The following is a 16,526-nucleotide window of genomic DNA, read 5'->3' as shown; positions in this document are numbered from 1 at the left end:
CCTATATTTCTGTGCTGTGTCTGTGCATGTGTGTAACAATAATAATTAGAGAAGAATACACCATATATTTGAGACAGACTGTTGGGGGACATGAGAGAAGTTGCATTGAGGAGATAGGGGAGTATATCATACACACACACACAAACGCGCACACACACACATATATACACACACATCCTCTTTTTGGTTTTCTGAGACAGGGTTTCTCTGTGTGATAGCCCTACCTGTCCTACAAGTAGCTCTGCCTGCCTCTGCCTGCCTCTGCCTCCCAAGTGCTGGGATTAAAGGCATGCACTACCATTGCCCGGTTGCATTTTAGTAATTTTTCAGAAAAAAGATAGTCTTACTAATTGTGACAGTTGGTAAAACTGGAAGCTATTTCAGGTAGATACATGTAAATTACACATGATCTCATCAATATGTTATTTCTTTTGTTTTTTTTTTTTTTTTCTAGACAGGGTTTCTCTGTGGTTTTGGAGCCTGTCCTGAAACTAGCTCTTGTAGACCAGGCTGGTCTCGAACTCACAGAGATCCGCCTGTCTCTGCCTCCCAAGTGCTGGGATTAAAGGCGTGCGCCACCACCGCCCAGCCTCATCAATATGTTAAATATAATGAACTGAAGCTCATATAAAATAGATATATGTTAAACATCGAGAATTGTAAAGCTTTACCCATATCATTCCCACCAACACGGTGAACTTTTCTAAGATCCCCCATATGTTCTGCAAGAAATGTTGCCAGGACCAACCCCACGTAAAATGATACAGTACAAGAAGAGCAAGGATTCTTTGTATGCCCAGGGAAACAGTGCTGGGGCAGGAAACAGGGTGGCTATGATGGGCAGACAGCCTATTTTCCAGAAAAAGGCTAAAACCACAACAGAGATGGTGCTGAGGCTGGAGTGCGTTGAGCCCAACTGCAGATTAAGAGGGTGCTGGGAGGCATTTAGAAGACAATGGGACAGGTGATCCAGTTTTAGGCTGATCTTGTTATGAAGACAATAAAATCATAACTTAAAAAAAATAAAAGAATCGTAAAGCACAGGAGTTGGAGATGTAATGATTTCTTCAATGGACCAGTGACATCAGGAAGCCAACACTTGGGGACTTCCTTGTTGTGGAATAATAGTTTAGCTATGTAAAGATGTGTTGCATTTGTTTGCCTTGCCTGCCTAAGGGACCTGATTGGTCTGAGATAAAACTAAATGGCCAATAGCTAATGAGGAGGTTTAGGTAAGACTTCCCAGCAGAGAGGAAGAGGAAGAGGAGACAGAGACAGAGGGGCCACCCAGCCAGACCGACAAGACGTAGAAAAGCAGGACGGGCAGAATGAAAGAAAAGTTAAAGTTCTGAAGCAAAACATAGATGCTTAGAAATGGGTTCAATTAAATTCTAAGAGCTAGTGGAAGAAGGATAAGCTAAAGACCAGCTTTCATAATTAATGAAAAGTCTCTGTGTCAGTATTTGGGAGCTAGTTAGTGGCCCAAAGAAAATTGCCAAAGAAAATACTCGTGAACAGTGACTCTGGGACAGGGTGAAGGGAGTGAGAAGCCCCAGTACCTTTTCCCGAATGCTGGATGTCTGTAGGCATTATGAAGGGTATTTTCTTTTACAGACAGGGTTTCTCTGTAGCTTTGGAGCCTGTCCTGGAACTAGCTCTTATAGACCAGGCTGGCCTCAAACTCACAGAGATCCGGCTGCCTCTGCCTCCTGAGTGCTGGGATTAAAGGCGTGCGCCACCACCACCTAGCTTGAAGGGTACGTTTTACAAACCTGGAAGATAGTGTTTGAAGTGACCATTCAAAATTGAGAGACAGGATCTTAACCATGAAATTAATCCAAAATATCTCATTATTACATAAATTGCTGGCATTTTCTGTATTGATATAAAGGAAAACTAATGTGTGACTTTTTTATAGATCATCCTGGTACTTTACTCAATAAAATATGAAGAGCATAAATTCTAAAATTAGGAAATTTTGAAATGTGAAAATAGCATCAGCAATTATTTTTCTCAGCTATGCACACTGATGCTCAGGTGTCGTGTATACAAACATGCTTAGGAATACCGCAGCCCACTTCAGTACCTGTCAGAGAAAAGATAGGAAGGGAAAATGACAAAAACATCAAGTGATGTGTATTCTATTCTAAATATCAAGCAGTGTTGTTAGTCTTATTTTTGCCCATTTTCCCATATCATCAGATACTTATGATATTTAGTCTGTGAGTTCTTCCCCTTGCCTGCTCTTCTCATGTCCCGTGTCCCTGCCATCTGCATCATTACTGAACTCTGTAGAAATCCTGAGCCCACAGCACAGCCAGAGCTGCTGCACCAGACTCTGTATTTTCATTACACTTCACTGTCATGATTGTGCGCATGAACTGCTGAGAAATCCCTTCTCCCTCACCGTGACTTTTTGTGAGGAATGCATATGTGTGTGGTGTGCAGTAGCACATGGGACTAAGTGCATGTGCTGTGAATGCATTCATTTTATATTTGTGTCTGAAATGTATCATGTCCAGCTGGGCTTATGGGATTGTTTACCTTGTCTTTCCTTCCGGCGGGTCTAGTGTGAGATCATGTGACCACTTCAGATGTGTCTGAGGAACATTAATACCCAATGTAAGAAGCATTTCATCCTGGGAAAAATCTAGATTTGTGTCCACAGACACATGATACCTGTGTTAGGGTTTCTATTGTTGTGATAAAGACCATGACAAAATACAGCTCAGAGAAGAAAGCATTTATTTTGGACTACACCCTCAGATAACAGACCATCACTGAGGGAAGTCAAGGCAGGAACCTGAGGCAAGAATTGGAGCCGAGGGCTGGAGAGATGGCTCAGACATTAAGAGCACTGGCTGCTCTTCCAGAGGTCTTGAGTTCAAGTCCCAGCAACCACATGGTGACTCACAACCATCTGTAATGGGGTCTGGTGCCCTCTTCTGGCCTGCAGGCATACAAGCTGGCAGAATACTGTATACATAATAAATAAATCTTAAAAAAAAAAAAAAAAAAAGAGTTGGAGCCGAGGCCACTTGCCCAGCGAGCATTCCTATACTGGATAGAACTGCGTGCTCAGGGGAGTGGCACCGCCCACAGTGGGCTGTGCTGTGTTCTAGCAATCATTAGTTAAGAAAATGCTATAGGCTTCCCTACAAGACTGTCTTAGGGAGACATTTTCTCATTTATGCTTTTCTCTTCTCAAATGGCCCCAGCTAGTGTTCAGTTCACAGGAAAACTATCCAGCCCAATGTATCTTAGTATTTCTATTATTAATGGTTTTAATTAAAGTGTGATATCATTCACTGATCTTTATTTCAGGAAATGCTGTCCTTCTCAGATGTGGCCATCGAGTTCTCTCCAGAAGAGAGGGAATGCCTGGAGCCTGCTCAGTGGAATCTGTACAGGGATGTGATGTTGGAGAATTACAGCCACCTTGAATTCCTGGGTGAGCATCTCCTCTATAGTGACTTCTTATTTCACCATCAACATATAGCTTACTCCTTTTGTACATTATCTCTTGAGAACATTTCAACAGCGGGAGTCCTATCCCTCGATTTCAGAAAATTAGGGAGATTTCTGTGTTTAGTATCACTTTGGGACTGGAGAGATTGCTCAGTAGTTAAGAGCACTGACTGCTCTTTTAGAGGACCAGAGTTCAATTCCTAGCATGGCAGCTTATTACTGTCTATAATTCTAAGATGTGACATCCTTACAAAGACATACATGCAGGCAAAACACCAAAAAAAAATTAAATTAAATTACTAAAAAAAACCATTTCACTTTTCTCTTTTTGTGTCTAGCCTTTCTGTGTTGGATAGTTGTTCCCTTTAGTCTAGTGGTACCGTTAGAAATTCAATGGCATGACACATGGAGCATACTTTTAGTTAAAGTGTTACAGAATTCTGCTTTATTACTTGTTTCCATTAAATGAAACTGCATGAAACATGAAGCATACTTTTTTAGTTAAAGTGTTACAGAATTCTGCTTTATTACTTGTTTCCATTAAATGAAACTCAGAATCTGGATGTTATAAATTAATTTATGTATTGTACTGATCTTGTCAGAGAACAATTTAGAATCTGATTATCTGTAACCATTTATTACTTCACCTCTTTCCCTATAAATGGTGTATTGGAAGGGGCATGCCAATTCCCAGTAGAAGGACACTCAAACAGTCTTGTTTACTTTTTCTATAATCAGGTCTTGCCGTTTCTAAACCACACCTGGTGACATTTCTGGAGCAAAGACAAGGGCCTTCAAGTGGGAAGAGACAAGCAGCAGCCAGCGTGCACCCAGGTGTGTGGGACTGAGGGGTTCAGGGGCAGAGTTGAGGTCCAAGTATCCAACAGAAAGTAAGGCTCTGCCATGTGCCTTGAAACATGATACCACGGGAATCATTCTTTAGGTCTCTCCTTCAGGTCTTTGTTGTCAGAGCACACCTCTCAGAGGCTTATGATGGTTTAAGTCTCTTAAGCTTTGTAACGCCCCAACAGCAAGGTGTGCTTTTATTTAAAGTGACCTCCAAGGTCTTTCTTTTTGTTGATTCCTCATTGTCGTGTAAGACTCAGGGAAGAACTCAGTGCTGGTCAGACTGAGAGTCATTTATTGGCAGAGGTTGAGAGCAGACTCATGCCAGAAAGATGTCTTTACCAAAGTGAGCATGATTGGGTTTATAAAGCTGAACCTACAACTCCATCATAGAGAGGCAGGCAGTGACAGAGGGCCATTAAGTACAATAACTTAACAGAAGCTGTTTGGTTGTTAGTTTTTTTTTTTTCAAAAAAAAATAAAAAGCCTTTTACTACCAGTTACTTGAGCATTTCCTGGTCATTAGACCAAGGAAGAGTAGGACAGGATGACCTACAAGGTCTTACACTGTTGAGTCAGGGGCACCCATCAAACCAGTCTGGGCACAGTGATTATGTGCCTCTTTTATGGCAGTTAGTGAGCTGTAATTCTCCATTTTGCGGGATATATATATATATATATATATATATATATATATATATATCCCCCAAATATATATAAACACATATATATTTTTTCAAGTTAATATGTTTATCATATGTTACGTCTGCTTTCGTTTTGTTTGGTTTCGGTTTTTATTTTTCAAGATAAGGTTTCTCTGTATATTTTCAACTGTCTTGGAACTAGCTCTCTATTCTAGGCTGGCCTCCACCTCACAGAGAACCACCTGCCTCTGCCTCCCACGTGTTGGGATTAAAGGCATACACCTCCACCACTCGGCTTCTTATTGTTATTTGGATATATTCTAGTCACAAGTTGTGAAAGAAATTAAAGACTTTTGTGTATAAACCCAATATTCTCAGATATGTCAGAGCTAGTAAAATGTTTTGTTTCATATCTTGTCAGGATAACCACTTTTGTTAGCCCTATAGGAAGTATCATGGCTAATATTACCATGAGTTCAATTGGACAGAGATCTTGTGTTCCCTTCTTTCGAGGTCTTCTGTTGATTCTCAAACTCTTGCAAGTGTTTATTTTCATTGCCTTCAGATTTGTAATGGAAGCAGTGCTGAGGAGTGTGCACAAAGCTTTTCGTTGGGACCATAATCAGCTTTGTCCCACCAGCCATTCCCAAATAACTACTCAGAGACTCAATATTAATTATAAATATTCAGCTGACAGCTAAGGGTTATTATTAACTAGTGCTTGCATTTTAAATTAACCTATATGTCTTTTTTACACTGTGCCATGTGGTGGTACCTTTTCTCCATATGGCATGTTTTTCTTTTCTCTGCATCCTTTTTACTCCTCTGCCTCAGCCCTTCCTCTTTCCAGCACTCTGCCCTGAAATTCCTGCCTCTCTTTGGGATAATCAGCTTTTTATTAACAATGAAAGCAACACATCTTCACAATGTGCAGAAGGATTATTCCACAGCATTTCCCCCTTTCTGTTTAACTAAAAAGGAAGGTTTTAGTTTTCACATAGTAAAACTTTATATAACAAAACCAGTTGTCAAGTAATCATTATAGTTAAAATAATCAGTTCTTTTTTTATTTGGCAAATTTAGAGGAAATATTTTATTATCTATTTTATCTTTGTGAGTAAAAAATGTTTTTTAATCTAATTTACCTTTTATCATAACTAAGGAAAACTTTAAATCTAATTATTTAGTCTTAAATTCTATCAAAGACCCTGAAGGGTGAAATGTTACCTAACAACGGTTACATCTGGCTGCCTGGATAGTTAATCGAAGTTCTTCTGTAACATTGGAGCATTCATCTTTGGCCTAAAAACCTAGTAAAAGTAGCAGACTTTTTTTAACTTTATTTTTTTTTAAGAATTTTAAATTCTTTTTTATTGAGCTATAGATTTAACCCCCTCTCACCTTCCTTCCTCTGCCTCTCCCAATAAACCCTCCCCCTTGTGCCCACTCCACACTCAGGAGATCTTGAAAATACTTTCTTTTGTTTTGTTTTTTGTTTGTTTTTTGAGACAGGATTTCTCTGTGTACTTTTGGCTGTCCTGGATCTTACTCTGTGTACCAGGTTGGCCTTAAACCTACAGAGATCCACCTGCTTCTGCCTTCCAAGTTCTGGGGTTAAAGGTGTATGCTACTATAAGTGGCTTCTACCAGGCATTTTTGAGAAGGAGGGAATTTTAAGGACTATCCTTCCTTGTCTTGGCAAAGTTTGTCAGTCACTTTCTTTTGTGTCCTGCTGGTCCAGTTTGGACACTATGCTGTTATCCATTGAGGCAAGGGCATGTAGCATGAATTCTAATTGATCTTCATAATAAAAACCCCAAATCAGATATTGGGAGTAAATGATGCAAGATCAAAGAAGTAAATGAGCCAGCCATTAGACTTCTTACTTCTACCAAATCCTCAGACTGAAAGGGAACAAGCTCTTGTCTCCATCTACCTTATCTCTCTCTGCCCAGGTATATCACTTTCTGTTTCTTCCCCCCAAGGTCTGGGATTAAAGGTGTGTGCCACTACTGTCTGGTCACTCTGGTTAACTCGTGGCTAGCTCTGCTCTCTGATCGCCAGGCAAGCTTTATTTGTTAAAGCAAAAAACAAAATATCACATTTCCCACTTTTTGTCTGAAATAAAAAAGAAGGTTATAACTTATATGAGAAAAAATATATACAATAAGTACAATAACTATATACAATATATACAGTCAATAATTACATCAACAATGTCCATAAACAATTGACAAATTCAGAGAAAATACTCTATTATCTAGTCTGTCTTTGTGATTCCAAAATGATATACCTAATTCACTTTCTATTAAAACTTTCATTACTAAAATTATCTTTTAATACTCTCTCCCCCATACACTTTAAACTTCTTTAGTGCATCTCTTTTCTGAATCTGGTAACAAGGAAAACTGTAACTATCAACTCCGTCAGATATTTGACAAGGAAATAATATTACCAGAGTAAGCAGGAAGTGCAAGCAAGTGACTTCCAAAAAAAAAATGTGAGAAATGATGGAAACAACTGACTGCCTGGACAATCAACCAAGGTTCCTCTGCAAGGTGGATGATTCTGTCTTCAGTCTAGCATATCTGACCAACTTTTCTGTGAATCAGGATACTCTGAAAGGCTGTCCCACCTTGTGTTGGCAAATTTTGGCAGTCTTTTCTTTTGTGTCCTACATACCTACAATACTGCAGACATACATTAAGTAGCTTATATCATCATAAAGAATGCTATAAGGGGGAGCTCAGTGCCAGGGATGAGGAGGTTATAGAGTAGTAGACATGGAGATTCCCAGGCCCACTAATACAGCCTGAGAAACGATATTAGCACTGCTCATGGAGGACAGACGGACAGACAGAAGAACTCACAGCTTCCAGCTGTCTTGAATCCAAAGTGAGCTAAGAGATGGGCTGACTCTAGGTTCCACAAGGGTCATCAGGGAAAGCAAGAAATAAGGCACAGAACAATAGCTGAGACAATATAATAGAAGAGAAGGGAGTATGCAAAATCACTCATTCAGCATCCACAGAAATAATGAAGGATGTGGATTTAACTGAAAATTTTTATCTGTTATATCTTCAGTCAACATCTTTACTCTTAGAAGGATTCCCAGGGAAGGAGTCTTTGTCAGGATTTTTACCAGAATCTGGAACAGACAAAAATATCCACACCTGCCCCATTGGAGGATCAGGACAAGGTTGGGTTTGTGGCAGGAAGGAAATACATTGGTCATCCCAGCACTGTCTAATCCTAGTTTAATTGGGTTTATAAAGCCAAGCCCACAATTACATCATACCAGACACAGGCTGGGAGCCTAAAATCTAAACGTTCAGTTCCATTGACTCAAATAATTTGTTCTGGGAATAGATAGGACACATTAATAAAGTCCATAATGACAGTGTAAGATTATAAACTATCTATGAATTGTGCTCTGTGCATTTCCACTTTATTGGTAAACACAAGCTTCTTGTTTTCATGCCTTGTTCATTGTTTCTCTGTTTAGTGCGCAATAGCTGTTTTGTCTTAGAAATATGTAATTTTATTGTCTGGCAAGGTGGCTTTCTTCACTGATCCCAGCATTTGGGAGGCAGAGGTAGGTGAATCTCTAAGTTTGTGACCAGCCTGGTCTAGATAGTGAGCTCCAGGACAATAAGGTCTACATGGAGAAACCTTGTCTTCAAACAGCAAAAGCAAAAAAGGAAATAAGTAATTTTAATCTACTCATTGACAAATATGCTGTCTTAGCAAAATTTGTGTAATACACAGGTGAACTTGAAGTTTTTTTTTTTTAATTGTGACTTGATATGTTTGAGGTATATATTTTCTTGTTGTCCAAAAAAACCATAAAAATACTGACCTGACTTTTTGATCTATAAATTTAATCTTTTCTTGAACCATCTACTTCTTGTACAACTTATTTTTTGTGCCTTTCAAAATAGAATTATATGTGGAGATAAAGTTTGTATTTAGATGGTGCCTGACATTCACACAGCCACAGTTAACTGTCTTCTTTCCCGGATTGGCTAATTTATAATTTCATGAGTGTCTGGACATAGAATACCTCTATTGTTTAATGGGTTTATTTCTGTCAGTAAAATGCCCAATGCCCTTACAAATTACTTTGCTATTAAACTTTGAATAATATGCCATTATGTCTATGTTCCATTTGGATATGCCCTTATTCTAGTAGAAGGATAGATTTTTTTCTACCTCCAATATTTTATCATTTATACTTAGTGCCTAGAGATTTTAAAATATACTGTAGTTTCTTGTGGTGATATTTTGTTTATAATCTAACAAATGAAGCTTGCCTTAAAATTAGGGTGTAGAGCTAGCCACACTAGTTAGCCATAGAGGCTAGGTAGTGGTGGCATAGACCATTAATGCTAGCACTTGGGAAACAGAGGCAGATGGATCTCTGTTAGTTCAAGGCTACATAAAATTGATTCAGTCTAAAAGAGAAACAGAGCCAAGCAGTGGTGGCTCACACCTTCAATCCCAGTATTTGGGAGCCGTACACCATTAATCCCAACACTAAGCAGGTGGAGACAGGAAGAGATATGGCTGGACCAAGAGAGGAATATAAGACAGGAGGCTACAGGAGCTCATTGCAGTCTGAGGAGCAGTGAGTCTCAGGATGAAGTCTGAGGAGGCAATCTAGGAACATTTTGTCTAATGCCCTTTGTCTGGGCATTAGTAGAGGTAAGGACTCTAGTGGCTGGCCGCTCTGCTTCTCTGACCCTTCAGCTTGCACCCCCGATAGCTGACTCCAAGTTTTTATTGTTGAGAACAATTAGAATTCCTGTTACAGTTTATCACTGATGCTTCAATATGTTTGAGTAAATGTTTCCTTTTAAATAGATAAAGTATGAAGAATATTTTCTAGCCTTTGTTCATGTCTCAACTTGGCTCAACAGGAACAAGACTCAGTGAGTATCACGTTTACAACAAGGCCATTGACTGTAACTCACTTCACATTCAACACCGGAGAATTCACAGAAGGGAGAAACCCTTCAAGTGTGAAGAATGTGGTAAGGGTCTTGGTTCTTATAAAACACTTTCTATACACCAGAGACTTCACACTGGAGGAAAACCCTACACGTGTAAAGAATGTCACAAGGCCTTCTGTACTCGCTCATCACTTTTTATACACCAGAAAGATCATACTGATGAAAAAACCTACAAGTGTGGAGACTGTGGCAGATCATTTTACTATCTTTCAATGCTGAAACAGCATCAGAGAATTCATTCTGGGGAGAAACCCTACAAGTGTAAAGAATGTGGCAGGGCTTTTTATGACCCTTCCTTACTGAAAAAGCATCAAAGCACTCCTTGTGGAGGGAAACCCTACCAGTGTGAAGAGTGTCAGCAGACGTTTCTTTATCACTCATCCTTTAAGAACCACAAGGCAGTTCACACTGGAGAGAAACTCCGCAGGCGGAAAGTGCGAGGGAAAGGATTTACTAGGCCTGCCTTCCTCTCTGGGGACAAGGCAGCTCACACTGCAGAGAAAACATACACATGTGCAGAGTGTGGCAAGTATTTTTACTCTGGTTCATCCCTTAAAAAACATCAAATCATCCATTCTGAAGACAGTCGTCCCTACGCATGTGCAAAATGTGGCAAAAGATTTTCCTACTTTGCACGTCTTCATCAACACCAGAGAGTCCACACCGGAGAGAAGCCACACAAGTGTGAGGAGTGTGGCAAATGTTTTACCAAACGTTCATCCCTTCGGCGACATCAACCAATTCACTGTGAAGACAATCCCTACAAGTGTGAAGTGTGTGGCAAAAGGTTCTCCTCCTTTTCACGCCTTCATCAACATCAGAGAGTCCACACCGGAGAGAAGCCATATAAGTGTGTGGAGTGTGGCAAATGTTTTTCCACGTGTTCAACCCTTAGGCGACATCAAACAATCCATTCCGAAGACAATCCCTACAAGTGTGCAGAGTGTGGCAAACGGTATTACTGTTCTAGGGATTTTCAGGAACATCAATCAATTCACACTGGAAAGAGACCCTACGAGTGTGAGGAGTGTCACAAAGCCTTTCGTTATCACGGCTCCCTTAGGAAACACAAGAGACTTCATGCTGGAGAGGACCTTTAGAAGTGTGAAGACTGTGACAGAAGGTTTTCCTCATCTTCAACACTCAGACGACATAAAACAAAAACAAAAATTCATTCTTGCTGGGCGATGGTGGCGCACGCCTTTAATCCCAGCACTCGGGAGGCAGAGGCAGGCGGATCTCTGTGAGTTCGAGACCAGCCTGGTCTACATAGCTAGTTCCAGGACAGGCTCCAAAGCTACAGAGAAACCCTGTCTCGAAAAACCAAAAAATAAAAAAATAAATAAAAAAATTCATTCTGAAGACAATTCGTAAAAATGCGGGGAATGTAGCAAAGACTTTGCGAATCTTTATTCAACACATGATATAGTTCATACGGAAGAGAAATCCTACAAATGCCTTAAAAGTTTACTTCATCAAATGATTCACAATCACTCCATGATTGTGTGAAGTGTAGTAAAAATCTTTGCTAACAATTCAGATCTTACCCAACTCTAATGAATCCATGGTGGAGAATATTAAGTTAATCATTTTGGATGTCAACATGAACATCTAACATAGAACAACTCAAATGCTAAGAATGTCATCAGAGAAGAGCAGAGACTTCTTTTTGCTCACAACAGTTTGTTCAAGCAATGTGTTTGAAACTTGCCTTAATTAATGAGTCTCCATCTTCTGTAACCATAAATGCTCCATGAAACCTTTCCCATGTCCTAGCTTTGTCCATTGGTCACCCGGAATCTGAGATCTGGGCTGTGGCATAGTTACTGTTGTTTTTCCCAGTGGAGTCATCTGAGCTCCTGTAACATCCCCTTGGTGTGTAAGAAGCTCCGCCTCTCTGAGCTAGCAGGTGTCCACCCAGTGTCTGGCTCTGGAATCCTTACTGGTAAATAAAGGACAGAGACAGAGCTAAGACAGCATGAAGGCTCTTCCAGTCTAAAACCTCAGACGCAAGGCAGCAGCGGTGGCTGCAGAGGCGCAGTCGTCAGCTGAGGCAGCTTTAGTATCAGGTGCAGCTGCTGCTGTGCCTCAGACAAAAGCAGCAGTGCCCACAGAGCAATGATGCAGGAAAGGTGTGGAGCAGCCAATCGTTTTCTGACTGGATACAAAGCCCATTCCATAAACGGTAACTGGTGTGACGTTAATTTGTGATAAACTTGTGCCTGGCTAGGTGATAAGCCCTAGGGAGGATTTAATGCCTTTATTCTAATGAGCGGACAGTAACTAAATGAACCCAAGTTCCCAACTTTATACCCACAGTCAGGCACCTCTTTACAACCATCTGGAAATGCTGTGATAGATGTATACACAGATGCTAATGAAAACTAGAATCCATAACCGTTTGAACCTGATATCCAGGGAACTTATGTCCTCTTTCACAACCCATGGTCACCATCTGCTTTAAGTCCTTCCTCATCCCCTAATACTTAGCCCTATAGTTCTCTCTTCTATGGGACGTACTGCGGTCATATGTCAATGTGTTCACATATGTTCATATATCATTGTCCAGGCTACACATATGAGGGAGAACATACAGTGCTTTTCTTTATATGATTAGGTGATCTTAGTTGATATACATTCTAAGTTCATCCATTTTTCTGTAAATTTCATGATTATACTTCTTTTAGAGCTAAATGGCGTCTGTGTGAGAGTAATAAGCATAGACATTTATATTTACCAAACTATTAGTATGTCTATGAACACCTATGTTGATTCATGTTCTTTATTGTTGTGAGGAAATAAACAATAAACGTGGGGTACAAATATTCTATAGGACGGTAAGAGGTTCCCTGAGCATCATCAGCCCAGGACCCTGTGGAGACTAGAGCCCTGGTTCCAGTGGTGTGAGGTCATTATGGGTGTGAGATGCTGACCTGGGAGGTTCCAGTGGTCAGTGCTGTATCCATAGTCTATGCTATTGTGGTCTTATGGGCTACCTTGAGTCTGTGGCTCTAAACACAGCCTGTAGCTAGTATATTGCAATGCATCTGAAGTTTAGTACCTGCCTCCAGCAGGCTCACAGGGTCCAAAGGGGTGACCAAGGATTTGACTCCATGTTGTCACCTGGGTTCCTAGAGTGCAGCACCTACCGAGATCACTGGAAGTAAATCAGAGTAAGGTGCACTGACTCAAAACAGAAGGTCTAGAAGACCCTTAGAGATGCAAATGTATGTGGTTGATATGGGGATACCAAACCCTAGCCTCAAATGCATATTTTCATATATGCTTAATATTAGCAATACCCGAGAAGCAATTGTTTCTATATATTTGAGAAATAGAAACATAAACAAGAGTAGCCAGGCTTGTTGGGGTCAGAAACCAAGGCAGATCACAGGCATAGGGCAAAGAAATTTCAAGAGTAGAGTAAACATCCTATCACAAAAAAGTTGATGTGGAATGTTCCTTTATACCATGTTAATATGTGCCACTCTGGTTGGTCTAATAAAATCTAAATTGTCATTAGCTTGGAAGGAGGTATATATAGGTGGGAGAGAGATGTACAGAGACAGCTTTGAGAAGAAGGAAGACATTCACCAGACAGACAGAGAATAATCAGAATGGGCATAATGGAGATGAGGTAATGAGCACATGAAGGACATACATTAAGAAATATGGGTTACCTCTGAATGGAGACAGAGGAGGAATGGATGGGGGTACAAGGGAGCTGTATATAGAGCAAAGTAAAAGAAGAGACAGGAGGTGAGGTTGGTGTGTGAAATAAAGAAAAAATATATGGTTTAATCTAATCTATAAGAGTTCTCTTTCATTTCCCTTCCTCTCAATCCTTCCCCCAAGAAAGTATATTAAGAGCTGTAAAGGAAAAAGGCCAAGTAACATACAAAGGCCTATCAGGATTACACCCAGCTTCTCAATGGAAACTCTGAAAGTCAGAAGGTCCTCGATAGATATTCTGCAGACATTAAGAGACCATGGGTGCCAGTCCAGACTATTATACACAGCAAAGCTTTTAATCACCATAGATGGAGAAAACAAGATATTCCATGATAAAACCAGCTTTAAACAATACTTACCTATAAATCTAGTCCCACAGAAAGTACTTGAAGGAATTCACCAATCAAAGGAGGTTAGCTGTACCCACAAAAAACACAGGCAACAGATAACCTAACACCAACAAACCCCAAAGAATGGAAACACACACACACACACTACCACCACCACCAAAACCAAAAATAGGAGGAATTAACAATCACTGATCATTAATATCTCTTAATATCTAATGGACTCAATTCACTTAGAATGGTATGAAAATGGGACCCATTCTGCTGCATACAATAAACACAACTCAACTTCAAATACAGACATTACTTCACAGTAATGGATTAGGAAAAGACTTTCCAATCAAATGGGCCTGAGAAACAAGCTGGTGTAGCTATCCTAATAGCTAACGAAATGGCCTTCAAACTGAAATTATTCGAAAGAGATGGAGGACATTTCATATTCCTCACAGGAAACATCCATCAAGATGAAGTCTCAATTCGGAACATCTATTCCCCAAATACAAGAGCACCCACAGTTATAAAATAAATGTTACCAAAGTGTGTTCCTATTCTAATCCCTCATCCATACTTCTGTCTGCAATTATCTCAGTAATAAACTCAATGATTCCTGAACATAGGTGTGGTGATATCTTGTTTATACTCTAACAAATGAAGCTTGCCTGAAGATCAGGGTGTGGAGACATCCACTAGCTAACCAGAGAGGTCTGGAAGTCTGGACAGACAGACAGAAACTGAGATGACTGTGCAGGGAGAAGTAAATAGGTGGTAACTGGGAATTCTTTAAGGGGGGATTAGTTTTAAAAAGAGAGGAAGTTTTTTTCCCACATAAAAAATGGGAACCACCACTACTACAGTGGAGGGACTTGGGTCTCTGTATGATGATAAGCTGAACGGTTTGAAAACAGAACAATTAAATGAGAGGAAAACTAATTTTGATGGGACTTATGTAATGTCAATTATAAATGTTATCAGTTTCATCATTTTTATGTTATCACTAAAAAAGTTGGTTAATATGAGAGCTAAGATACAAGTTTTAGAAAAACTTAATAAAACAGATAATAGAGAGAGATATTCAGATCAGACAGAGGGATTTCATGGAGAAAAAATTTCAGTGTTGCATTATAAGATTAGAGAGGAACAGCCTGAAGTTTTCAAACAACCAACTTTAATTTTTTCCAGTCATCTTACAAGAACAACTGCCAAAAGACATCCCTATGGCTGTGTAAGAGTTAATTGGACTCCTGTGGAAATGTTAGCTTTAAAGAGAGTCAAGGAAGTGATAGTTTCATATGGCATGTATTCACCTTTTTTGTGAAGCAAATGTTAAACTCATGGTCAATTTGTAGTACAATTATCCCAAAAGACTACAAAGACTTGGTTAAAGCAGTTTTGGAGCCTAGCCCTCAATTACAATGGAAGATCTTGTGGGATGATGAGGCTAAGACCATTCAGCAATGAAGTACTGCTAGAGGTATGGAAACCTCCCTAGACCAATTTCTTGAAAAGGGAGATTATGCCGATTTACAAAAATAATCTCTATAGGATGACAACACCCTGGATTTAAGCCACACAGCAGCTTTGAATGCTTGGGATAGAAATGGAGAAGTGGGAAAGGAAATTGAGTCATTTACTAAAGTTATACAGGCCCAAAGGAAGCCTTTATGGATTTCTTACAAAGACTGACTTCATTAGTAAATAGAATAATAACAAATTCAGAAGCTAGACAAATAATAATTGAAACTCTGGCTTTTCATTACCTGAAATGATAATGCACAATGCAAAAGGGTAATTAGGCTGGTAAGGGCAAGATCAGCACCCTTGAAGGAATAAATCTGAGATACAATCAATATTGAATCTCATGACCACAATGATGTATGGATAAGAGGTGATTTCCAGAGGTTTGAAAAAAAATTAAACTATCAAGTATTTCAATTACGGTAACCACAATCACCTAAAAAGGGATTGTAAACAGGGCATTCCAAGAAACATTTTTTTTTCTAAGCATAATTCAAACAGAATGTCCCTTCCTTCTGGATTATGCAGAAGGTTGACAAAGGCAGACGTTGGACAAATGAATGTAGGTGAATGTAGGTCATCAAGGGACAGTCAAGGTAACCCTTTGCCATTAGGAAACTCCTTGAGGGGTCTCTCTTAGGCCCCCATGTCAAATTTGGTTCAGTCATTCCTACAACCATGGAGGAAACAGCTTCCCAGTGCAATTAAAGAACCTAGTGTCTATTATCAGAAACCATACTGCTGCTCTCAATGATATAAAAGCTATAGAGGAGAGAAGAAATACTTAAGGAGAAATCATAAATCAAATATTTTTTCAGACTTCTATAAATGAAAATAGACCAAAATTAAAGGTACAAACAAATGATATTGTCATTGAAGGTCTTATAGAACAGGCGCAGATGTCACGATAATTGCACCAGAATCTTGGCCTCTTCAGGAGGTAAATATTCAGTATTTAGTTA

The 16,526-nt window shown here is 39.6% G+C and overlaps 1 protein-coding gene across 1 annotated transcript in view; it reads left to right on the top strand.

The window, feature by feature from the left end:
- LOC101998324 (zinc finger protein 58-like) overlaps nt 1-11,137 on the top strand; it is a 13,421-nt gene extending 2,284 nt beyond the window's left edge. Inside the window, exons 2-4 of the mRNA XM_005356688.2 lie at nt 3,325-3,451; nt 4,207-4,302; nt 9,878-11,137. Of these exons, the coding sequence (XP_005356745.2) occupies nt 3,325-3,451; nt 4,207-4,302; nt 9,878-11,070 (1,416 nt within the window). The 3' untranslated portion in view covers nt 11,071-11,137. The remainder of the gene's footprint in view (nt 1-3,324; nt 3,452-4,206; nt 4,303-9,877) is intronic.
- The last annotated feature ends 5,389 nt before the right edge of the window (nt 11,138-16,526 follow it).

Source organism: Microtus ochrogaster, chromosome 19 (assembly GCF_000317375.1).
Source record: "Microtus ochrogaster isolate Prairie Vole_2 chromosome 19, MicOch1.0, whole genome shotgun sequence".
Taxonomy (NCBI): Eukaryota; Metazoa; Chordata; class Mammalia; order Rodentia; family Cricetidae; genus Microtus; species Microtus ochrogaster.
Note: the sequence above shows the minus strand (reverse complement) of the source record. Positions and strands in the feature narration are given on the sequence as shown.